The 26,026-nt window shown below is 48.8% G+C and overlaps 1 protein-coding gene across 13 annotated transcripts in view; it reads right to left on the reverse strand.

Moving 5' to 3' along the window:
* Nucleotides 1-26,026, reverse strand: part of FAM241B (family with sequence similarity 241 member B) — a 167,242-nt gene that overhangs the window by 26,384 nt on the left and 114,832 nt on the right. For 11 of the 13 annotated variants that reach the window (XM_072971389.1, XM_072971384.1, XM_072971380.1 and 8 more), the window contains one exon: nt 10,378-10,482. In XM_072971389.1, the coding sequence (XP_072827490.1) occupies nt 10,378-10,482 (105 nt within the window). Of the gene's footprint in view, nt 1-10,044; nt 10,137-10,377; nt 10,483-20,748; nt 20,983-26,026 lie in introns of those variants that run through there. The other 2 variants (XM_072971391.1, XR_012077381.1) reach the window with 2 other exon arrangements.

The raw sequence follows: 26,026 nt of genomic DNA on the forward strand, positions 1-26,026 counted from the left end.
GCAAATATTTATGGAGCACGTTCCAGTGCCAGGCCCTGTGCTGGTGTGGGGGACACAGTGGTGAACAAGGCAGACAGGTGGTGGAGGCCAACTGGGAGGAGTGCTGAGTGCAGGGCAGAGAGCGTGTTTGGGGAGCACAGAAGAGGAGCTCCTACTAGGCTCGGGGATGAGACCTGAAGGATATGCAGAGTTAGTCAGATAAAGGGGTATAGGGAGGGCGCCCCAAAAAGAGGGACCTGCCTGTGCAAAAGCCTGGAGGGGAGAAAGCGTGCTGCTTCAGGGAAACTGAGTGGTTAAACCGTGGCTGAAACATAGAGTGCAAAGAGAGAGGATGGAGGATTCTGCTGAAGAGGTGGGCAGGGGCTGAGCAGGATAAAGGGTTTGGATTTTGTCCTGAGGGCAAAGGGGAGACATTGAAGGGGCTCTGCCCCTGTACTGGGTGTTAGGAGCTACTGACTTGCACCAGATGGGGATTCCAGAGTCTGAGCTGAGGCCAGGCTCGGAGGAGAACCCAGATGAGCAAGGCAGGCATGCTCTCGGGCTCAAGCTCTCAATCTTGCTCTTGCGCAGGCTCTGGGATTAAATTAGTTTGCCCCAGGTTAGAGGACAGTAGCAAGCATTGTCTCTGGGGAGAGTGGTTTGGGGGTTTGGGGGCCAGCCCGAGGCTCCTGCTTGGAGCCGCAGATCAGACATTTGGAAATGCCTTTTCCTGAGTCCTGACTTCCTTCCCACACAGCCACGCCAATCAGCTCACTGGCTGTGACTCTGTAGAGCTGGGGACGGAGGGTCGAGGGGCAGGGGCTGCAGATGTGCGGGGGAGGGCCAGCCTGCCCAGGAGGCCCTGGGAGCCTTGTTAACTGGGGCCAAAACAAACTCCCTCATGAAGTAGAGAGCAGAGCCAAGTGCGTAGGCTACGCTGATGAAAATGCTGGGGGACCCTGTTCAGCAGGCTGAAGGGATTGGAAGGGGTTGGATACTTAACGGCTTTAGGCAATGAGCAATTGTGTGCACGTGTATGTGGATGTGACCCCCCTCCACACACACAAGCTGCCTCAACCTAGGGTCTCACTGTGTGTAACTGCCTTTATCTGCTCTCGTGCTCTGGTACAGGTACCAAAGCAGGTACAGGCAGGGGAGGGTGGATGCTGTGGGTGATCCGGACTGCCCTGCAGAACAAGTGGGCTATCTCCAAGCCACCCCTAGTGTGTGCATGGATGTGGGTGTGCACCCGTACTTGTGCCCACAATGGGTGTTTACTGACCTGTATGTGTACAATCTGCTTTGGCCGAGATGTGTATATCAGAACACATGCATGCTTCTGATTGGTCAGGACTGCCACCACATTTAGGACTGGTAGTGGCAGTGACCAGGGACAGTATTCTAGGCATCTATAGCAGCACAGCATATGGCTCTAAATCTTAGTTCCTTAAATGGAGTGATTTATTACTTCTCACAATTCTGAGCTGACAGGGCTCAGTGGAGTGGTTCTTTTCTTCCAAGTAGCATGGCTGAGGTCACACAGCAGGCTGCACTGTGGAAGCTCCACTGGGAGCATGGCTGGGGATGCAACATTCAAGGTGGCCTCTCGTCCCCCATTCTAGGTGGCCTCTCATCATCCCACAGTCTATCCTGAGCATCTTTATAGCATGGTGGCTGGCTTTCAAAGGGAGATTCCAAGAGGCCAAGCCCCATTGCCAAGTGCTTATGATGCTTCTGCTTGTGTGACACTTGCTAATGTCCCATTGGCCAGAACAAGTCACAGGGCCAACCCCAGATTCCTGTGGGAGGGAACTACCCATGAACCTGGTTCCAGGTGTAATCCACAGATGTCTACTCCAGCCTGAGAAGAATGCCTGAGAGGGTGCACTAGCGGACCCGTCCGCAGGATCACTTAGCCTAAGTAGGATTTGGGGAATACTGTGGTTAGCAAAGGCCATGTCCATCCTACTGCCCAGGCCTTTCCCAGACCAGCTTTCTCCTGATGACCTCTTGCAGGAACAGCTGGAGGCTCCAGATGGCCCACATCCCTGTGGTCTCAGGTGGTTCAAGAATAATTCAGGAGAAATCTCCTATGTGGCCTCATTTCAGGGTCAGGCATGGACAGCTCTGGGTCCTATTTTCTGCTACTTGGAGGCTGTTCTGAGTGGCTTTAGGTACTGGCTCCACTGTTTACTAGCTGTGTGATCTTGGACAAACTGTGTAGACTCTCTGCACCTGCTTTTAAAATCTGAACTATGGAATGAACAATTCCTATCTCCTAGGGTCATTTTGAGGATTGGATGTGATGGTATGTCTTGAGTGCTGTGTCTGTCCTCAACACAAGCCCCTTATGACCATGATGACAGCTGCAGAGACTGGGGACATACAACAGAGACCAAACAAGAGTTCAAACCTCCTCCCAAGACCATGTTCCTGCATCTGAGAGGGGGGATGGTGTAGGTCATTGACCCATCAGTTAGTCCACACCTATTATTGAGCTCCTGATGGGAACAAAACCCAGAGTCAGGTGCTCACAGAGGGTGCAGTTCCATGGGGCCTTTGTAGGAAACTGCATGTGCAGGAAAGAGAACAGCAGTGCCAGGCAGCATGGGCTGAGGGCCCAACAAACAGGAGATGAGTAGTGACTTGGGACTTGGAGAAGAATAGAAAGGCAGAGGAGACTTGGAGTTGGGTGAAGTTGCAGGAGGGCTTCCTGGAAGAGGTGAGTACTGAGCAGAGCCCCTGAGCATAGCAGGATCCAGAGAGAGGAGAGGACTGGAATAATAGAGCAGAAGTCCCAAACTTTTGTGGTACATCCTTACCAGGGATGCATCATGTGACCACCTGATCCCCGACAGTCCCAACCATCTTTCCCTTCCTTTCCTGTCTTCTCAGGTGGCATGTTCTGATCATGCCAACACTCCCATTCCCACATCATTGGCAGACATCACTAATCAACTACAGAACACTACTCCTAATACACACACACACACACACACATAAACACACACACACACACACACACACACACACACACACATACCCCTCTGCTTAGGCTTCTCAAAGTAGGAAGATATTATCAATCTTTGGAGATTAGTGCTTGGGGTGAAACCATTTTGCTGACTCAGGCTGAGCTGAAACAAAGCACCATCTTTGAAATCCAGAAACTCTGAGCCCTGACCTCTCCATCTGCAAACTGTGTGACTTTCAGTAAGTGTCCTCACCTCTCTGGATCTCAGCCTCCTGCCTGGGGCAAGAGAATATTAATTCCTACTCGGAGGAGCGCCGAGAGACTCAAATGAGATCATGTGTGCAGGACTTTTAATAAAATACAAAATCCAAGAGAGTTGATGGTGATGGTCACGCTACAGCCAGACATCAGAAGACTCAAGCAAATGCATCCATTAGGGCCCTATTTGCAGCTTTTTGGAGGAAGAACAATCAGTTGAGGAGTGAGAGTGAGACGCAGCCCCTCCAAGCTGTCAGCCCATGGAAACAGGGCTTGGAATCTGGGCCTCAGCACGGGGGTGGTGGAAGGGCGCCCCAAGCATGTGCTCAGAGAAGAAGCCCAGGACTTGCACTCTCCCTGACAGTGGGGAAGAGCTGTCAGAAAGGCAGGCCACTGTGGGTTAAGAGACAGATGTTTTTGGTTGATGACAGACGGGTAGTGAAGAGCACAGTTAGTTTACTGGAGCAGATCCCTGTTTACCAGCATCTGGGAACTGCAAGTTATGCTGTTGTGTCTCTGTGTGCACTCCTGTCCCCAGCTCTCTGCCCACCCCCACTGCTGTGGAACTCTTTGTGTTGACCATGGAGCTCGGTCTGAGTCTCATCTTAGGAGCAGTTCTCCTGGTTTGAAGTGGGGAGTATCCCTACCCCTTGCCCAGAAGAGCCTCCAGAAGTCCCCCAAGGCTCCACTGGTATATGACATCTGCAGAAACTGAGCACAGAGAGGTCAGAGTGTGGTTCAAGGTCATACAGCATACTAGTGGCCGAGCCAGATCTGGGCCAGATTGCTTCCCTACCAGGCACAGCTCAGTCCCCAGGTTCAAGCCTGGCCCAGTGTCTGGACTGCAGCCAATGGCCAGTAAATCCAGAGGAGGCTGTGCCCTTCCCACAGAGCTTTGCTCCCTCTTGTTCCTTCGCCAGCAGTAGCTGTGAAAGCAGAACCGCTTGGAACATTTATTCCTGTAAACCTCATTAAAAAGGCCTTCTCTTTCTTTCTCCTTTTCCTCCTGTTGCTTTGCTAAGGTCATTTCTAAAGTTGGGGTGGGGGGATGCCCTGTTTGTCTTTCCTATGCGCCCCACCCCCCATCAGGAAATGAGGGCTCTTGCTTTCCTTGAGCGATCCACTCCTGACATTAGCTCACCGCTGACAGTCGGGTCTGCTGCAGATATATTAACTTGAGTCTTCCTTTGGCTTTATACAGCTCTGGGACAACATCTGGAAACAGATGTTTGCTTGGAGATGGAGTAGGAGCAGGAGGCACAGATCCAAAAGCAAGCCCCATCCCCCCAGGGGAGGGGGGCAGATGTGCTGAGGGCCCCTGCAGGCTGCAGGCAGTGGGCTGGTGCAGGAGCTTTGCGCATTTGAAGAAATGCCCCCCTCTTTGGGGGAGGTACAGGCTGCTGTTTTGCTGGGCCTGCCCATGGATTAGGGCTAGTGCTGCAGAAGTGCTGGACTCTGTCCCTACAGCTTCCCTCTTTCCTCCATCCCATGGCCAAGGATTAGGAGTCCATCTCTTTGAACATGTCAACTTTCTTGTTTTCCAGAAATGGAAAATTCCTGAAGGGCTGGAGGTGTCATGAGATTCAAATTTGTTGAGGTTCCAAATGTGAGGTTCAGGGCTTGGCACATTATAATTCTCAAGAGAAGAGTGATAATGGTAGCAATAGTAGTGGTAGTGGTGGTGGGAGTAATGGTGGTGATGGTGGTGGAGGTTGTGGCGGTTGTAGTAGGGACGGTAGTGCTGGTGAAGGTGACAGTACTGATGGTGGTGGTGGAGCTGGTGGTCAATGGGAAGGTGGATGCAGACACAATATAGGTTATCCACCTGCTCACCAAGTTTCTCCCAGTTTCCATGTCTGTTCTTGGCACATGATAATCTGGGCTAAACACACATTTCTACCCATTTGATTGACCCAAAAGGTAAAACCAAGCTGAACCAGTCAGGGACCTTCCCTGGGATTTTACAATCTGAGCCTCAGAGATGAAAACTCTTTTGCTTTTGGGTCACTGTGCAGCCAGGATGTAAATCCCTGGCTCACATGGACAGAGGTCTGTCTGTAGAAGAAAATTAAGTGAACAGCAGAGAGAAGCAGAGACAAGAGATGGAGCATCCTTTTAGGGTTTGAGTCCCTGGGGAACAGTCATTCCTAGGAAGGTCTTACCCTATCCGGTTAAGTTAGTCAACTTGGGTTTCTGTTACTTGCTACCAAAGGGTTCTGATTGACCCTGAGCAGAAGGTGACCATAGAAGTGTAAAGATGATCATGTGAGAGGGAGCCTAATGATGACGAAAGGAAAATAAAAGTGGCAAAGACAACATCGGTGATGGAGATGGTTATGGTGATGCAATCGTGATGCCAAAAATGGAGGTGGTGGTGATGACAGTTCAGGTTAAACGGTGACATTGATGGGAATGATACTGGTGATGATGGAAGTAATCTTGTGGATCAGTAGTGATGATGATGGTGAAGATGCTAAGGCTTTGCCAACTGAATCTGGGTATATATCTTAGAAATACAGGCCCAAAAGACTCAACAAAGGATTATAAAAAAGAGTGGGAGGGAAAAAAAGATTCTTTCAGAATGTCAGATGCTGTCCTTTTTCTTAACTAAATAAAACCTAGCTGACCCTGGAGAGGAGGGTCCCAGATGGTACCTCATAGAACTTCAGAAATGTACTAGAACCTTCTGGAACAGAAGGACCCAGGGCTCCCAACCTCAACAGGTCATCTTGAGAATTCCAGGTGCCTCCAGGGTTTCAGACAAGATGAACTTGAGGTGGGAGAAAACATAAAAAAACACTGCATCTTGTATCTGACCATTTATGCCTTGTTTATATCTGTGATTATCCATCATGATCTATGTGGTGAAAATGAGTTATTTCTGGAGCATAATAGCAGGTAATTTTTGTTAAGCATTGACTATGAGCCAGGGACTGTTCTAAGTGCTTTATATACATCATCTCACATGATGAAATCATCACAACCATAGGTATTTCTATTCTCCATTTAACAAAGGAGTAAACTCAGGTACAGGAGGTTACGTGACTCACCCAAAGTCACACCATGAGCAAGGCGGGGTGGGAAGCCAGGTCCCACCCTCCAGTTCATTGTGCCGCACTGGGAAATGTGCTCAGGGTGTAACCTCCACCCCAAGCAGTGCTTCTGAGCCCGTCCCTTCCCCAGATGCCTCTCTTTTCACCCCCTTCTACCCAAGAAAGCATTTTTCAGAAGGAGGGCCTGGGGCCGATGGAGGAGGAAGTGAACTTCTGTGAGTCCCATGGAAGAAGCCACTTGCTTTAGGGAGCTGCCTGGTGCTGCCACCCCCAATGGGGGAGGAGCCCTGATGGAGGAGATCAGGGTTATTGGGACACGCCTACCTCTTTCTTAGGGTTCAGTTCCTTTTCCCCTAAAGAGGGCTCTTGCCTGCAGTTGTGAGCACACAGCTCTGTTTCTGATTCCAGCAAAAGACTGTCTGTGTAGTGTTGGGGTCACACAAACCTGTATGTGATTCTTACTTCACCACTTTGGGCTTGTAATTACTCCTCTGAGACTCAGTTTTCTCCCTTGTAAAGTGTAGACAATAATTCCCACTTCCCAGGGTTATAGGGAGCGTTACTTTGTAAAGTGCCCAGCCCAGTGTTGGGCACACAGTAAGTGCTCAGTGAATGTCGCCCATACTTGTTACAACGTTATCATAAACCCCAGATTTCACTACTTTGTTTGGAATTCTCCTTCTCTCCATGAGCAAAACTCCTGCTCCACTAAAAGGAGAGAGGCCTAGGAGGGAGGAACCCACTGGCTAAAGAAACCCAGACCCGCCTCTAATATAGGAGGGCCAGCACTGGCCCCGGAGCTGCCTCCCTCCCTCAGAAGTTATAGATCCCTGTGGCTGGATTTCTAAAAATAAACACATGCCATTTGTACTATGGAAAATTTTCCTTAAAAAAAAGGGAAGAAAGTAAAACATTCTCCTGTCGTCTCCCTTGGCCAAAGAGAACTGAGAAAGATAAATGAAGCTTTTTACACAGACGCGGGAGGTTCCAGCTCCAGGCTCCACCCTGCCGTGGTTCTGGTTTTATTGGAGGCTCCCAAGGCCTGGGGAGCAGCCCCTTAGTGCCCCTGGGAGGCCAACAGCAGGAATGTGGTCTTTGAGAGGGGAGGTCCCACCCCTCCTGTTAGTTTTTTTTCCTTCTCCGTGGTGCCCCCTGCAGTCAGCCAGCATCACTGCACCCGCCAGCCCATTATCTAGAGTTTGCCGGCTGGTAACAAACACAGAGGACTCGCCAGGTAAAAACACTTGTTCAAGGTCACCCAGGAAGTAAATGGCAGAGCCGACTAGAACGAAGGCTTTGGATTCCTGGCCTAGGAACTTTCTTCCATACCAGCCACTCTGCCCCATCAAAGCACACGCTCCAGAAACTCTGACATCAATTCATTAGTCTGGGATGTAGTGAGGAAAGTTATGAATCTGGAGTCAGAAGCCACAGGCTTAATCTGCTGGCTCTTTTGCCCTTTGTGTAACCCTAGTCGCTACACAGCTCTGAGTCTCCCCTGTCTGCTCTGCAGAAAGGAGTGCTGAGGCCTATCGCGTGGGGCTGTTGGGGTCGTGAACTGCCTAGTACGCAGAAAGGACTCAAAACACATTTTCAAACTCAAGTCACAAGAAACCATCATTGCTTCTCATGGAAGGATTTACGGGTATCAATTAATTAATTTGACTACCCTAAATTTTCCTACAATGAATATATATTGCTTCTCCAACAAGAAAAATTTTCTGTGTTTAAGTAAAACCCAAACCAGTTGTCTGTGCTTTCCAACTCCATTTCCTTTCCAGCACTATCACCAGACACCCAGGAAATGTAGTAATTGGGGTCAGGCCTCTAATATCATACCACTAGACAACCGCCTACCTCACCAAGTGTCATCTGTTGGGTAGGATCCCAAGGAGACAGACTTTGAGAAAGAGATTTGCGTGTGGGGGTATACCAGGAAGCGAGGGCAGTGGGACAGGGCAGAGGCAGAAGTTTAACTGCACTGCAATAGGAAGAGGTCTCTGTCAACCCCATGCAGAGCTGGGAGCTGGGAGGACCTGCAAAGTTGCCCTGAATTGAGGGGGTACTGGTCTCTGTATCTCTACTCTCCCTCCAGTCATGGGATACAAGCAACCCCTAGGGAGGGAGCATGATCTTGGGTGAGGCTGTTCCCTTTAGCCAAATGTGAGCCATCAGCAGCAACAGCCCAATGGCTGGGGAACCAGTGCCCTTGTCCTGGAGGACATCTGGGTGGTGCGTCCCAGCATGCACTACACCAAGGTTAAAAGCTGACCCTGTAGGGGACAGATTCTTGATGAAAAGACCCCAGTCCCTCTCTGAACTGTCAACTCAGCACACATTTGAGCCTTTGCCATCACCTACTTGGCCACCAAGACAGAGAAATTTAATAATCAGGCATTTCAGTGGTTGCATCTAAGTTCTTCCCTTCCTCTCTGCCCTTCTCGGAATTCAGAGCTCCATCCACAGGGTGCCTGGAGGTGCAGGCACACAGCTGCCCAGCTGAGAAATTCCAGCCTTCTTTCTAGGACACAGAACCTTAGAAGAGCTCTGCATGTGAAGCATCACCCAGATACCCAGGAGCACTGGATCTCTAAAGGAAAGGCTGCCTGTCTCACACCTGCTGCTCCTGTGAGGCACTGAGGGGAGCCACCCTCCTCCTTTTATCTGTAGTGACGTTTGGGGTAGACATGCCTGTATACAGCTACTTCTACAGGCTGCCCACACTTGGAAGCAGCTCAAAAATGTTTAGGATGTTCTCGGTTGCAAATAATAGAAAGTCTGATTTAAAGTGGCTGGAACAATAAAGTGAAGATACTGACTCACGTAAGTGAAACATCCATAGGCAGGTTTGGCTTCAGGTGATGTTTGGTACAGAGTTTCAGTGTCACTAAGGACTCAGCTTCTTTTTCCCTTCCTTCCCTTATCTCTCTTTCTTTTCCTTTCCTTTCCCCTCTCTCTCCCTCCCTCTCCCACACATGCTTCTTCTGCTATGACACCTCACTTCCCTCGTGGTCCCAAGATGACTGCCCACAGCTCCCAGTGCTACAGGCTTTCTCACTCATATCCTTTCAAAGAGAAAGAGCATCTTATCCTAGCATTACCAGCAAAAGCCCTGGATTCATTCTAACTGGACTGGCTCAGGTCAGATGCTCACCCTGGACCAATCCCGGTGGGTGGGAGGAGGGAATGTGCCCACTGGCCTCACCCCTGGTGTGGAGTGAGGGTAGGGCCCACCTTCACTCACTCCATCCCCAAAGAGAAAACAGGGCTACTGGGAGGAGCAACCTGGGTCCTGGGAGGCAACCAACAAATGTCCACATGGTTCATGTGCTGTGGGTCCCACAACCTCTTTATCAGTGAAAAACACTTAAATGTTTCAATTAGCACAAAAAGTTTTGTGATTCCTCACGACTTATGTAGAGATGTGGATGTTCCTGGGACTCTGACCGTCCCCTCCAGGTAGCATGGATTATGGGCTGCTGGTAACGTGGTTCTCTTTTTAGTTGTGCGGTGGTACAAGTTTTTATTACACCTTATGATCTCTTCACCCTCCACATGGAAGCAGCACCCCAGATTTCCTCGAGGGACAATTTGTCCTTCCCACTCTCTGTCCATGTGATTTGACTAGGACCAGGCAACCTAGGTTGACCCAGTGGGACCATGTGACCAAAGGTTAGCCAATCAGTGCAATTCTACTCTCTTGGCTTCACTGATTGGTTCAGGGATAGACACACGACCCAATTTGGGCCAGTGACAGCCAGGCCCAGGAGTTGTTTCCCACAACTGGGGACAAAAAGCTCCTCTTTTCTGCTGAGTTTGAATCTGGGAGAATGTAACCTGGAGCTGCTCGTGGCCATCTTACCGCAAGTTGGAACCTGATTATGAAGACAACCAGAGAAGAATCAGACTGAGAAATGGACCAAGACTGCTTCCTAGTGACAATTTGTAACCGGGAACACGCTGCAGCGGAAGGCAGAGCTATCTCGGGTTTTTCAGGGATATGTTCCAACAATTCTTTTTTTGGTTCAAGCCTAATGAGTTGGATTTTCTGTCACTGGTACCTCAAGTGTCCCAAGTGGTAGAACAAGTGTTTGACTTACCCCCATCCCCACTCACCTTGGGCTGAAAGCACCTGATTCGTCTTGTGCAGAACCTGGGCTTTCAATGAGGAAACCATTTCCCTGCCAAATGCTTCTGCTTGAGGGTGTCCAAACATGGAGCCTGTTAAAATGAAAAAAACATTTGTCTGTAGTGGGTCAAAGTCAGAGTGTCAGGCCATCATTACTGTGATTATTATCATGAAATATCGGATGAAAAGGTGCTCCAGGGCAAGAAGAGAAAGGCTGGCAAGGTCCGCCCTTAGACGTGCACTCACCAGGGGGCCTGCGGGTCACTCCCCCAGGGAATGAAGCCTGGCTGCTGGGAATGTTTCCCAGGAGAACGGGCACAGCTTTGCTGCACATTCCCACTCGGACGCTTCCTCAGATGGCTAAATAATCTTAAGAGCTCAGCTATGTATTTTTCATTCCACATACTATTTGTTCTGCACCCACACTCCCGTCCCAGGCAGCTAAGTTTAACCCAATTGAGACGTTCTTCTCGCAGACCCATAACTCATAGGACCATGTGTCAGCTGTCCCACTGGGTAGCTTGGATTGACGTCCAGCTCAGTAGATGTCACCCAGTACCTTCTCCTGCCAGGCCTAGGTTCAGCTGGGCCCTAAGTAAGCACAAATGGGAATTAGATGCAACCCTTGCTCCTCAAAGAACTCAGAGCTGGGGGAGATAGGATGTGAAAAGGCAAGATATTATATAGGCTGAAAGAGATAAGGGCAAATGAGAGCCGGAGTTGGAGCTCTGTGCTTTGAGAATGTGGGGGAGGAGGGGTGTAGGGGGAGGCAGGCATGGCAGGACTCACTGGGCCCACCTTGGCGCTTACCCTTCAAGGGTTGGGAACTTGGCCTCCGGAGGGAGCCAGGAGGCTTTCCGGGCCAAAGGAAGAGTGGAGCAGAGACTCAGAATGACACCAAGCCACGTGTTCATCTTTCTCGCCATCTTCCTTAGGCTGTGTCTCCTCATCTAAAGCTCAACAGGGGTTATAAAAACACCACATTCAAGGGGTTAACTGTAGGAACTGGGCCTTCGTGCTCACATTACAGCCTTCACTGTTAATTAAGTTCTTGCTTTTTTGGCCAGGACTCTCCTTTCTTTGAGCCAATCTGACAAGCTCAAAGCAAAGCCAAGAATTATGTGTCTGGTGGCATCATGGTAGTTTCTAAACCAGCCTACTGCCTGAGAACCCACTGGCCCATATTGTAGCTACAAACTTTATCTGTCACTAATTGGCCACATTAGATCATGGGCTGTTGGCTGTTACCATTTCCACATTGTAAGGGTTTGATTTTTGAGCACAAAGAATTTGAGAAGAACAGAGGAAAGAGTTGGTTTCTAAAAGAGGTGAGGCTGGTGAGGGATGGGAAGATGGACTAAACAAAGATATGGCCCAGGAAGGAGAGAGGTGGAGGGGAGGGTATGGCTCAGTGGTAGAGTGCATGCTTAGCATACATGAGGTCCTGGGTTCAATCCCTGGTACCTTCATTAAAAAGTAAATAAATAAAACAAAGGGTTTTTTTTTTTTCTTTTCCATTTTTTAAAGGAGAGAGGTAGGTAAGAGGGGTAGAGCAGATATAGGAGCTCTGTCTGGAAGCATAGACACCAAATAGTTACCGGAAGCTTGGTAGCTCTGCTCTGGAGTTTGGAATAACATTCACTCTCTGTGCTTTATTTAGGAGAGAGAAAAACACTGGAACCTCTTACAGTGGATGACTTGCTCCTTTGCTAAGGGGTGTGTGTGTGGCGGGGGGCGGAGGGTGGAGCGATGAGAAGGACATTAGGCAGTAAGTATGAATTCCAGCCCTTCGTTCCAGGTGTGACAGAGACAGCACAGTCCCCATTCTATGCTACTCCATTTCTATTTCAAGGCCTTCTTCTGCCACAGCAGTAGCAGTGTAATCTCAGCCAATTTGGAGTCCTCTTCTTTTCGGTTTCCTAGAAGCTTAAATGGTGTCCAGGCCTCTGGTCTTCAGCATCGTTTGTGATGTCCTTGCTCATCAGTCCCTGCAAGGTACCGTGGAGATGGCCTTTGTCCCCTCGCAAGACCCTTGCTGGTCTCCGTCTCATCTAGTCCTGTGCCACTCTTGGGTCATTCCTGTTCTCTGGGGCCATCTTAGTATGTGGGAAGTTTCTGCAAATCTGAGAGGTGGAATCATTGCTCTCACTCAAGTCTTCTGAATTTTGCTTGTGTGAGCCCTTTCTGCTGCCTTATGGCCCAAGTGTTTTCAACTCAAAACCAGAAAACTCCTTCCTCTGCCTCCTGAGGCCACAGCCCTCCCCTGAGACAATAACACACGACTCTATGTGGGTGGGGGTGAGAGGTAAGGAGTAAAGTATAGAAGGGGGAGATACCAGAGAAACACACTGTGAGTTAACATTTCAAAACGCGGATTAAGGCACCCCTGAAATTCAGAGAGGTTTAAGCGACCTGTAAAGATAATGCCAATAGTCACAGATCCAAAATGAGAATCTGGAACCTCTTTCTACAGGCCAAAATGCAGGATTCGCTCATGCTTGATGATGGTGAAAAAATCTGTGAGACCACCGATCTGACTGAACCATCCTAAGAGAGGAAGAACTGAAGTTTCCATCAATTACCCACAAGCACTGGGTAGCTGTGAATTGCCTGGCACTCTTCTAAGCACTTTGGGCACTCAGAAGCAAGTCACAGAGCAAGGTCACAGCTGAATCTTGAGTACCAATTTTTTTTTTCTTGAAGGAAATCTGGAGGAGAAGGCAGCTATAAGGAGAGGTCAGAAAACCTTGCCCTATGAGGCGGGTGAAGAAACAGGGAAGATTTATTCTAGAGGAGAAACATCTCTGAAGGCTGTCAGGTGGGAGAAGGACTTGATCTGGGACTTCCTGTAGGACCTAAGGTACACAGAGAGTCAGACTTTGGCCATGCTGAAGGAAAGGACCTAAAGTTTGGTCTGAAAATGGGAAGACTCTCCCTAGAGTTTCCTGTGAGTGGGATGATGAAGCAGGGGATGGACAACCATTGGTGGTAAGATAGACCGTAGGATAGAATATTCAGTGACACCTTGGAGGTTCCTGCCCCGCTGAGATGCCATAATTTTTCATACCCACTGAGTTCTGGTATCTCCCACTCGCATATGTTTCAATCCCACTAATCCATACCTGGTGGTAACTCAGACAGGTGCTGTCCGAAGGCATCACCAACTATGAAAAATGAGTTTGCTGAGAGACAGAAAGTGAAATTGGATTACAAGGGAAGGGCTTGCCCTGCCTATGAGAACAGACTGTTTCCAAGCCTTTCTTCATCTGTAAGCAATCACCATGGTAACTGACATCATTGTTCATTCTCTGTTTACTGCGACCTTGCCTCCCACTCTTTCCAAGACAATTGAGGCCATCAGGTATGAGTTCTCAGTTCCCAGGCTTCCTCAGGTCTTGCACTAGCCAGACTCATCCTGCCTCCCTCACTGCAGCCTCAGAGGATGAAGTGTCTCTCTGTTCAAAGCCAAGCATCCCACCTGTGTCTCTGACCTCCTCTTCTCCTGCCTCCTCCGAGAGGCTGTACCATCCGTCATCCTCCCCCTCCTGGATCGTCACCTCTCCCAGTCCAATGACTGCTTCTCCTCTACCTAAAAATCTATGCAGGCCTCCATATCCAAAAAAACACTAAATCTTCCATGTCCTTCTCTAGCTTCTGTCCAAATCTCCCTTCTCTCTTTCTCATTCAACTCTTTTGAAAAAGTAGTCCTCACCTACTGTTGTCCAATTGTTCCCCACCCACTGAAACCTCAGTCCATGGTAAACTGGTCAACTGAGCTCTTAATTGCTCTTAACGTTCTTACTGACCCTGACTGCCAAATCCAATGGACATTTCTCAACCCTTAGCTACTGGCTTTCAGTATTGTATTGAAAACTATTAAACACTTCTGGAATGCTCTCCCTTGGTCTCTGGGATACCATCTCATCTCTCTTGCTGTCTTCTTATCTGTCTCCTTCAATGGCTCTGTGGTGGCCAGTCTCCAAGATGGCCCCCGAAGATTCCCATCTCCTGGAGTTTACAGTGCATAATTACTTCCCACACTAAACCAGGGTTGGATAGTGTGGCCAACAGAATATAGCCAAAGTGACAGTATGTAACTTCCGAGATCAGAGTTATCAAAGACGGTGTGGCTTCCATGTTGGTCTTCCTCTCATTCTCCTTCTTGGATAACTTACTATGTCAGCTGCCATATATTGAGGACTCTCAGGCTGTCCGAGGAGGAGTCCATTGGGTAAGGAACTCAGCTGATAGCCAGCAAGGAATTGAGGACTTCAACCAATAGCTGCATGAGTAAGCCTTCTTGGAAGTGGATCCTCCAGCCCAAATCAAGGCTTTAGATAACACAGCCTCAGCCAATGGCTTGATTGCAACCTCTTGAGAGACCCTAAGCCAGAACCACTCAGATAAGCTGTTCTCAGGTTCCTTGGAAATTGTGAGAAAATAAATGTTTGTTGTTTTAAGCTACTAAGTTTTGGGTCAACTTGTTGCTCAGAAAATACTAAGACTCTCTTTCCTTGACCCCAAATATGGGGCTCCAGGAATGTTGGTTGCCCCCAGGATCCCAATATTCTGACCTCATTTCTCACTCCTGGCACTCCTGGGGCAAATGCTATGAATTGCCTATCCAACAGTCATCCCCTATTCTCTCCTGCTGCAGAATCCACCTCCCATAATTGAGGCTGAAAATATCAGACACCTGCTTTACTAGCCTCCCGTGCAGCAACTAGAATGCGGACACTAGATCCAACCCTGGCCTATGCATGTTCTGTGAAAGGTTTCTCTCTATGATTAAAGAAAAGAGGGAGATTAATGAAAGGCTCTCCTTTTGTCTTCCAACTTTTAAATGTCGTTGTGTGAAGCGTGATGCTTGGGGCAATAACATCTGCTCTTCTGAGAAGTACATTCCATCCTCTACCCCGTTATCCTCCTTGGCCACATCTGCAATGAGTACTGGAGAATGTGCCCTCCTTGGGGGCTGCACAGTTTTCCCAGCCTGCGTCCTGGCTGTAGAGTTCTGCAAGCCCGAATGAAAACTTGAACAGTCACGAGGCTGTTAAGTCCAGGACTGTGATGCTTTTGGCAGTACAACTCAAAGACGTAGCAACCTTCTTATCCACTTTAGTCCACACAACTCCATATACCAATACCCACATTCATAGTTTTTATTTTAGATATACATTTTACATTTGCTGACTTTCTTTCCTCTCCTGTCCCCAGTGGCCCCCACTTCTGTCAAGACACTAAATTTTGGGGTAGTTGATCGCAGGTAAGTTGGGTCTCTCAGGCTTAGATGGAAGAGCACTCCAAGTTTCTTTCCCCTGAGTCAGTCTGCCCAGTTGAAAAGACTGACCTCTTAGTTCATTCAGAGTTTTCAACAATGGCTATGATAGCTATACCATCGATTTGATCCTTACCACAGGCTAAGATTTTACTGGGCCTGAATTTAAGGGGTTCTGTTTTGTTTTGCTTCACAATGATTTTCAGCAGTTTGATTATGATATGCCCTGGTGTGATTTTCTTTGTGTTTATCCTCATTGAAATTCATGGAATGTCTTCGATCTATGTGTTTATATTTTCCATCAAATTTGGAAAATGTTTGGTCATTTTTTTCCCCAAATACCCACATCCTCTGTAGTCGTCTTCTGGGGCTCTAATTACAAGTATGTAAGACCAGTTGTCCAACAGGTCACTGAATCTTTTTAATGGTTTTTTTTTCTCTCTTTTTGCTTCAGTTTAGTCTGTCTTCAAGTTTACTGATCTGTTTTTTTTCTGTCATGTCTAATGTGTTTAGCCTATCCACTAAAATTTTTATTTCATATACTATATGTATTAATCAGGATTCTTTAGAGAAACAGAACCAATAGAATTTGTCTCTATTTCTCTATCTGTCTATTATCTATCTATCTATCTATCTATCTATCTATCTATCTATCTATCTATGATAAGATTTATTGTAAAGAACTGGCTCATAGCATTATGGAAGCTGAGAAGTCCCGTGATCTGCCATCTGCAAGCTGGGGAAAACCAGTGGCCTGAGAACCAGAGCACTAGTAGGTTAAGTTCCCAGTCCGAGGGCAGGAGAAGACTGATGTCTTAGCTCAGCAGTCAGGTGGAGAGAATTCAAACTTCTTTAGTCTTTCTGTTTGGTCCTTCAGTAGGCTGGATGATGCCCACCCACCATGGGGAGGGTGATCTGCTTCACTCATTTCACTAAGTCAAATACTTCTGGAGACACCCTCATAGACATGCCCAGAAATAATGTTTAACCAGACATGTGGGCATCTCATGGACCAATCAAACTGACACATAAAAGTAAACTTCACACTGCATTTTTCAGTTCTAAAGTTCCATTTGGTGCTTTAAAAGAAATGTTCCATTTCTTTTCTCATTCTATTGTTTTCCTTTAAATACCTGAATCTAGTTATAATAGCTGTTTAAAATTCTTGTCTGCTGATTCCATCACATCTGCCATGTCTGAATTGGTTTCGATTGATTGACTTTTTCTCTTGGTTATGAATGTCATTTCTTTGCTTCTCATATCCAGTGATTTCTGACTAGAAGACAGACATTCTGAATATTACCTTATGGAGTGCTGAATTTTTATCATCACTCTTTAGAGTGCTAAGTTTTGTTCAGGCAAATTACTCAGAGATCAGTTTGATGCTTTCAAGGCTTGTCTTTATGCTTTGTTAGGATGGGCCTCTAATAGCCTTCACCCTAAACTAGTTTAGCTGTACTCCTAAGGTGGGGCCTTCCTGAAGTTCCCACTAAATACTCTGGTCCCTCAGTGAGGTCTCTCCACCTTGGTGGGCCTGAACTTGAACATCTCCCAACTCTGTTTGAGCTCAAGAGTCGTTCAGTTTGCAACTCCCCAATGATTATTCTCTCTCCAGTATTTGTCCTTTGCCCAACCTCATGGAGCCCCATCATACACATGTACAGTTTAGTATTCAGCCAAAGACTCAAAAGGACTCCTGTATGATTTTCTGAATCTCTTTCTCCGCATCAGTCCCTTCTCTCCAGTATTCTGCTCTGCAAATTCTAGCTGCATCAGTTCTCTGAATTCTGATCTCTGTCTCCTTCAAACAGCAAGACTTCTGTGCTCTGCTTGGGTCCCCCTTCCCAGGGCCATGGTCTGGTAAACACCTCTACGCAGAAAGTCAGGTTGATCACAGAATTCATCTTATTTGTTTTCCTTCCCTCGGGGAACACAGTCTTGTTCTGCTGATTATCCCACATCTGAAAACAGATGTTTCATATAATTTACCCACTTCCCTATTTGTTTATGGTAGGTGGGGGCCAGTCCAGTATCTGTTACTCCATCATAGCCCAAAGCAGAAGTCCACACAGGGTAAGTTTTCACCAGCCTTTCTTCCCAAAAGCAGTTTTCAATTTTACCTTTTACTACTTAGGGTTAAGAAGCAGTTTTTCCCTTCCAACCCTACAAGTACTGATTAGTGGACATTTAATTCCCTCTCATTCCTGCTTGTCAACAAGCCAGTTCTTTTCTGGGCTTACCCCTTTCTTGTCCCTTGCCAAACACAGTCGAAGGCAGGCATCACATCTATTAAGCAATTGTCCTCTGCCCTCTCTCTGGGGTTCCAAGTCCTTCAAGTACCTCATCTGTCTTCACATTACAGTGGGATATACAGTTTTGAATGAATGGAAGGGGCAGAGCTAAACTGTATAAAGATCTGGGTCCTTGATGACATATTGAGAAGAAGCCCAGGACCTACCTCCAAACTTAGTAAGAGAAATAAATAAATGCCCTTATTTGTTTTAGCCACTTTTAGGTGTATGTTTTGTTCCGTGAAGCCTAGAGCATCCCAGTGAGCACATGGATGCTCCCACCCAGTCTGCGGTTCCCAACGCTTACGCCTCTCACATCTTTGTCTCCAGCCCAGATCTTCCTCCACAGGGATAAGCTCAAATATCCACCTGCCTGCTGATCATCTCCACTGATGTCCCACCTACAAGTTCCTCAAACTCAACATCAAAAATGGAAACTGTTTTTTTCCCCTTCCAAACTGCTTTCCCTCAGAATTCTCAGTTTCAGTTGAAGGTACCACCACCAGCTTTTTCACCCCAGCTGTAAACCTAGCAGTTACTCTGGAATTGTCCTTCTCTCTCTTCTCTTTATATCTAGAAATCACTATGTCCTACTAATTTGGTCCCATAAGCATTTCTCAAACACATCCCCTTCTTTCTGTTCCTTCCACTGCTATGGAGGACAGGCCCCCCCTCTCTCCCAGTCTGTCCCAGCTGATCCCTCTGCTTCCAATGCATCCTCCACATGGCTTCTTTTTTTCTGAAACACAGATTTATTTGTATCATTCCCCTGCGCAGAACTTTTTAGTGCCCCCTCCCCCCGCCTTGTTTATATGATGAAGTCCAAACCCTTACCAAGCCTTCCAGGCTCCCAGGGTCTGGCGTCTGCTGGCTTTTCCAGCCCTAACTCTGACTACACCCCTATCATCGTGTGACATCCCAGCGACATCAGTCTGTGGCTGATTTCTCTAGTCATCCTGCTTCTTTGCCGCATGAGCCTTTGTGCATGCTGTGCCCCACCTGATGGCTCTACCTCGTCCCCTGGGCAAGCATCTGTTCATCCCACCCAAGTAGGGGGTGCCCTTGTCCTCCCACTAGGAATCTTCCCTGGTCACCCCAACCTCAAATCATGTACAGCTACCCTTCTCAGTGCTCGTAATCTTCCTGCACATCACTCTTGCCACACCTACCACTCTGCTTTATAATCATAGTTATGTGCCTGCCTCCCCCTCCAGGTGGAGTGCATTCAGGACAGATACTGGGACTTACTTAGCCTTGAGTCCCCAGCCTTTGGCCCATAGTGTCTGTGCAATAAATGTTTAATGACTGAATGGGTCCCCCAGTAAATCCCTTATAGCAGGTCTCCTACAGATCATCTCTGTGGGATGCTTAGTGGTTAGGTCACTCAAGTAAGTGGATTAACTTAAAAAATAATAAAACTATGTTTCCTTAAGTTATGTTTCCACCAGTATTTTCCTTTAATTAGTACAATCAGGGACTGGAGTGTATTTGTGGTGAGGTTTCCATAGTACTTCTCTCGGAAGACGTATTATGTTTCCAGAAGCAAAGAATCATGGCTTAGTAAGAGAAAATGTGAAAAGAGCATGGCATAGATATGAGAGCTGCTGGAAAACTTTTCTAGGCCATATAATTAGGATGGGCTTTGAGCCCATGCAGCCAGTGACTACAGATATGGGTGATTTGGTGGGTGTCTGGAAGTCCTTTCTCCCTCAGTTGCTACACTTATCAAAATTCACCATTAGATAGTCACTCCTTTTGACTAACTACCACCCTCTCCTGTGGAACCCTTACAAGTCAAATTTCCTGGGGAGGGAAGTCCCTCTCTCCTTCCAGGGATTGCTTTCTTCTGCCTGGAAAGTTTTTCCCAGGCTTTTCTATTTTTTAAAATATATATTAAGTCCCTTCCCTCCTACCAAGTCATCCTAGGACTTTCTTTTAAGATGAGAGTGTCCAAAGAGTAGAAAACATGTCTCTGGGCATCCAACTCCCTGAAGATAAACCATAAACGTGGGAGAAATCCTACCTTCCTGCCCCCTGCCACTGGTCCTAGAAAGTCCTCCACCAGCACCTCCCTTGAGGGCACAGGCCATTTGCACCAATAGTCCCTTAATGAGCCAATTACAAAATTTGAAGGTCTGTACCTGCAACACTAAAAGGATGGCTGGGGAAGGAGGCACTACATGGAGAAGCCAGTGGGTCTCCAAGGCTTCCCTCCTGAAACCCACTGTGATTCCACAAGCCAGGCATGATGCAAGGTGGTGTGGAGACCAACCACTGCCTGGTGTGACTGCCTATAACAGGACTGAGTCACAGCATCAGATCCACTACTAATGAGATGGTGACCTCTCAGAGCCACAGTGACAAATGGGGACAGAAAGCCAGGCCCTCACATCGCTCCCAGGGAGGCTCTGAACTCAAATGTTGCAAAATATGGGAAGTGCTTGGAGAAATCAAGGGTTGCGTGAAGGCTAGGGTGCATTTGAGACAGCCTGGTGCCGAGGAGGAGAGAATCCGAAGTCTGTGCCCTTGGGCAGGCCATAGAGCCTCCCTGAGCCTCAGTTCCCATTCGCTCATTCATTCATTCATTCATTTGGAAGTTAGGGGAGACCCCAGCCAGAGTAGGTTTGCTGTACCCATGCGGGTGGAGGTCAGGCTGGAGGGCTGCCCTGTGCTGGTGTTTCACTGCATGATCTTGGTCAGGTCACTTCCCATCTCTAACCTTAGAGCCTTGAGCCTTGCAGGGGCAGTAACACCCTAAGCCCTAGAATCAGCCCACCTGTGCGGCCCACCTGTGGCACAAAGAGCCGGCAGCATACTGCAGGCGGCTGCAGGATATGGTAGCAAAGGCAGGCCCTCTGGAAGCCGCAGACAGGATTCCAGATTCCACTGCCAGCTCTGCCTCTTGCTCCAGCTTCTTCTGCGTCTCCATTTCCTCTTAGGCCATGTGAGGTGAGTAATCCTGGCCTTCCAAAGGTGTTGTGAGGATTACATGAAATACCACGAGCGCAGAGCTCAATCCGCACCTAGTAACCAGGACGTGATAAACGTCACTTCTGCCTTAGTTAAAACTCACTGTACATGAGAAAGTCAACTTTCTGATCTCTGGTTTATCATGACCTTGCAAAGCCTTGATTTTATTCAGGGACGTGTTGGCCCTGTCCTGAGGTATGAAGTCTGAGAATGCTCTCTTCTGCTCCTACTCTGCCCCTTCTGGGTCTTTCCCCATCACATGTCCTCTGGCTTCTGCAAAAGTGACACCCTTTCTCTTTGAAACCCAACATTCTCATGCTCTTTCCCTTCTTTGTATCCAAATCCTGCCCTTGCAGAAGGGCCAGATGACCCATTTATATTAAAGTGTAAATGACTGAGGTGGCTGGGGCTTTGCCTCTTGTTAGGGCTTGTATTTTAGAAGGAAACAAAGCCATCAATGGGCAGAGTGTGTAAGAGTCCTTCAGGCATCAGTGCACAAATGAAGGAATTATTTGTGGTCAGAGGGGCCTTTCCCGAGGGGACCCAGGATTCTGAGGACACCAAGGCTCTTCCTGCTCTTTATGACCCGTCTTTAAGCAAATCAGCTCCACAGGGCTCCCTGGCTCCAGGTGACCTCAGCGCACCCCTCTGGCCTCTCTTGGACCCTCCTTCTGGCAGCTATTTCAGAGGCTCCCCAGGACCCCCACAGACCAACTCTGACTCCGAGTCCTGCTCACGCCTTGCTCTGAGCCACTGGCCCCAGCTGGCCTTGCAGCCCTCTCATCCCTTTGCTCAGATTCCAGCTTCCAGGAAAACATGTTCTTCCTGGGGTTTGGGAACAAGGCGGTCTGATTTATGCTAGGAGCTTCTTTGTTTACATTCCCTGGGTCTTTCTACTCTTAAGGAAAAAAAAAGAGGGAGAGAAGAAAGGAAGGAAAGAAATACAGAAGGAGGGAAGGTAGGATGGAAGGAAGGAAGAAAACTTTTGCTTTGGCCAAGAGTTTAAAATGGAATTTTCCCTCTTTCTTTCTTCTTTTTCCTCTTTTTCTCCCCAGCATCAAACCGCTCAACTCTGAAATGGAAGGGTAGGGACCTCTCCGGCTGTCAGAAGAGGAGGGGATGCCAGCCCTGCCTGGGGGACCAAGGCCTCGGCCTCCCACCCCCAGCAGAGACTGTGCATCTGGAGATGCTGAGCGGGCCCAGGAGAGGTCAACACACAGGTCCTACACAGCCCTCACCCGCCGCCCCTGAGCGTTCTCATAAGCTCCTTGCTCCCACACCTCACTTTTCATTCTTTGCTGCCCCCCCAGAAATCAGAGAGGAGGAGGAGGGAGAAAAGTGCAGCATGGGCACCACACACTCTGCAGTCCCCACACCATGTCGTTCTACGTCTTCCCAGCATGCCTTGTTCTCTGAGATTGTTTTGTTGGTTTCCTTGGTGGTGTTGTCACAGAATGTGAGTTCCCTGAGAGAAGAGGTGAGGTTTTTCTTGCTCACACTGTCACTGCAGCACCCAGAACAGTGCCTGGCTCTGGGACCAAGTAAATGGAAGGAGAGGGGAGGGAGGTGGCTCACCCCGGGACCCTAGGCTCCAAACCCCTCCCCACGCACGGAGGCAGACACAAGCACACACTCAGGCACATGCATTCTCAAGCACACAGGCCCACAGTTAGAAGGGTTCTCTTCTTCAGAACTTCTGAGGTGGCCTGGGGGTGGTGGGGAGAGGACAGCGGGTTTCTTAGCACCTTGGGAATGACCCTGAGGCCAGAACCCTGTGCTGGGGCCTTGCCTGAAGAAGAGAAGGGAGACTCAGTTCTATCTCCCTAGATGGAGGCGGGGGGCCCTTAGCTCAAGGACAAAGGTGCAGAGCCACTTGAGCTGCTGAGCCCCTCTTCCCAGAGGCCCAGGAAGTTGGAGGATGTGTAACTCTATCCCTGCTTCAAAGATGGCAAAACTTTGGCAGTGGGGCTGAGGGATACACCCAAACCTGGAGGGCTGGAGAGGGCGGGCGGGAGTCAGGAAGTCTCCCCAGCGCTGTCAGCTCCCTGGCCTGCTTCTTGCTGCCCTGGCTGGGAGAACAACATTGTTCGGAGGAGAAAGTGAGGTCTCTGCCAGAGCCCATCTGGCCTGAGCTAGGCTGGGCTTGAGCCCCCAGGAGCCCCTGGCCAAGAAGTGTCTGGGCAGCCGCCAGCTCCTACCATGAAGGTGCTGGAGGGTCTGCAGAAGCCCCATTCCCTGCTACCTGCCCCTACTCCCATTGTCCTCTAGGCGCGTGGAGGTCCCCTCCCCAGGCTGGGCTGACCACACCCTCTACTGTCCTTTGTTCCACAGCTCCACCATAGCTCCCATCTAGCTGAGTGTCCACTGTGTCAGCGAGTTATTCCAAAACCTCCCAGTGTGAATGTTGAACATAGGTTGTTTTGCAGATAGGGAAACTGAGGCTTAGAGATGTTGTCACGTGTCCAGAGTTGTAAAGCTACTGAATGGTGGAGTCTGGACTCAGACAGGAGTTTGTCATGTCCCTTGGTCCATTCACCTCCCGCTGCGTAAGTGCATCCGTTGTGGGAGATTTCACAGCCTGCTCCGTGCTGCCCCTCCCCCAGCACCAGCTGAGACACGTCCACCCCTTCGTGCCCCCATCGCAGCCACAATGGACCCAGAAGGTGGAAGTGCTCCTCGGGGCCCAGCAAACATCCCTAACCCTGTCTCTCATACAACACACACCACGGTCCTGAAAGATAAGCTTTCCTTCTGTGCAAAACCTAGATTTCTTCTGAAGTTTCTGGGCCCAGAAAATATTGTTGTTTAAGCAAACAGAATCTGGCACACCTCCAGTGCACCATTCCAGTCTCACTTGTGCTGAATGCCACTAACACCACCTTGTAAGGATTAGTGGGCAGGCTCCACGGAAAGCGATTAAGAATAGGGTCTGGCACACAGGTGCTCACAAGTACCCCATCATCATCATCAAATGACAAGGTGGTGTAGTGTCAAGAAGACCAGCTTCCATCCCCAGCTTTCTCTGTCACTGGCTGGGCCTCAGTTTACCCACTTTTAAAGCGAGATTGGTTGTTTCTGACGTTCAGTTCGATGCTTCAGTGTGCTCTGAGCTGACCAAGGCCTGACCCCCTGAGATAACATGTGTTCAGCCCCGTGAGCATCTGTTTTCCCACATCAGTGTTTTCCAGACATGCTTTTTAAATCACCACAAAGTAGGGGTGGGAGGGATTCTGTTGACGATCAAAACAGACAGCTGCCCAGAGAGGTTATGGGACCTGCTCAAAGTCACACAGCAGACTTGACACCAGAACCCAAGCTTCCTTTCATTGCCTTCCAAGGGCCACAGGAGCTCGTTTCACACTGAGCAGCAGGAGAAGGAACCACAGGAAGATGAGTGAAACACATCTAGAGAATGGAAGCAATGTTGGGGGGCTGAGCAACATCCTGTCCCCTCCCTCTACGAGGCTCATCAGATTTTGAGGGGAATGAGAGAAAGATGGGCGGTAAGATAGGGTCTGGGTCTGAATCCAGGTTTTTACCATGAGTTTGGAATGTTCCCTCAGCCTGGGGAGGCACCTCCGAGTCTGGCTGCTGTGCATGGCAGCTGTATGAAGTGCTTGCCGGCAGCAAGCCTGGCCACCAGGCACCACCAGCAACCACAGCCATGGGGCCACTGGCAGGTGAGGCCAGGGGAGGGCAGCTCCCTCTTTGCTCGGCACGGATCTCCAGAGTCGCTGGTTAGTGAGGATCAGTGCTGTATGGCCAAAAGCAGCCAGAGCCCACTCCCCCTCCTCTCCTTCCAGCTGACAGAATGGGCCCAGCCTGGGGTTAGAGGGCACTCAGGGCTCTGCTCCCATCCCCACTAGTCCTTAGGACCCCTGATGAGCCACAGGCTCCCATCTTCCCTCCCAGCAGCAGCAAATGCTTACACGTCCTGCTAAGACTTGAGTAACTATAAGTCAGGCCTTTGCTGAGTGGTCTGTGTGGTAAGTGCAAGGCCACCAGGGCGCCTTGGCAGTCTCCCTTTTCTCCATGGGGGTGGAACCCCAGCTCAGCCAAGCCTGTCTTCACAGTCTTAACGACATTAATGAATGATGTCTAATGACATAAGTGATGAGGATAACAGCTAGCATTCATCGAGTGCACTCTGCAACTGAGTGTTTTGTATTAATTTAAATGAACTCAAAATCACCCCCAAGATGTTGCTACTTTTTATCATTTCTATCTTATAGGTGAGGAAACTGAGCCCCAGGGAGACTAAGTAACTGGCTCAAAGCCAGTGGCAGACTTGGGAGTCCAATCCTGGCCACCTGACTCCAGAAGCATGAGCCTTTCCTTCGACTCATTTATACTGATACCTGTTCTGTAGTTTTTCGCTAATACCTGTCTCCCCAGAAGGTTATGAGTTCCCTGTCTGCCGAGACCTGGTCCATCTCCTTCACTGCTGTGTTGCCAGGAGCCTAGTGCCTGCAGGTACCGTAGCAGATGCCGTGGGTGCCCTACCAACAGCTCTCGTGCCTTCCAGCACCTGTGACTCTTGTCCTGTGGCTTCTCTCTGGCCACTGGAGCCACCTTTGCCTGGAAGTAGCTCTTGACCAATGACTGACAGAGTTTGTTAGATAAACACCCCATGTCCTTGGCCCTTGCAGGGAGTGACCCTGTGTGATGGGTTCTACACCGGCTCCCGGAGTTCCCCAGCAAGGTGGAGCCCCGGTTGCCCACAGTGGTCACCTGCAGGAAATGCACTGTCTCCTGGCTGTCGTCTACTCACCATCCCACTTCCCCACTCAACCACCAATAAACTACTCCCAAGTAAACCTCACAAATAAATCACATCCTTACCTCAGAGTTGGCTTCTAGGGGAGCCCAGACTAAGACAGTGCTCCATGTTTGTGGAATGACTGGTCCTACCTTACACCATGGGGTTATAGATAAATCACTAGTCTAATAGTTCTCTACAGTTTTCATTGTTATAAAAAACATGTATTCCTTTTATGGTTACATTAAAATATATTTATTTAGAACATGGTCAGCCCTGCTTTATAAAGACAAGCTCTAGCCAGAGAAGGGGAATCCCTTACTGTACTCAGTCCCAGC

The sequence above is a fragment of the Vicugna pacos genome, chromosome 11, assembly GCF_048564905.1.
Source record: "Vicugna pacos chromosome 11, VicPac4, whole genome shotgun sequence".
NCBI classification, from domain to species: domain Eukaryota; kingdom Metazoa; phylum Chordata; class Mammalia; order Artiodactyla; family Camelidae; genus Vicugna; species Vicugna pacos.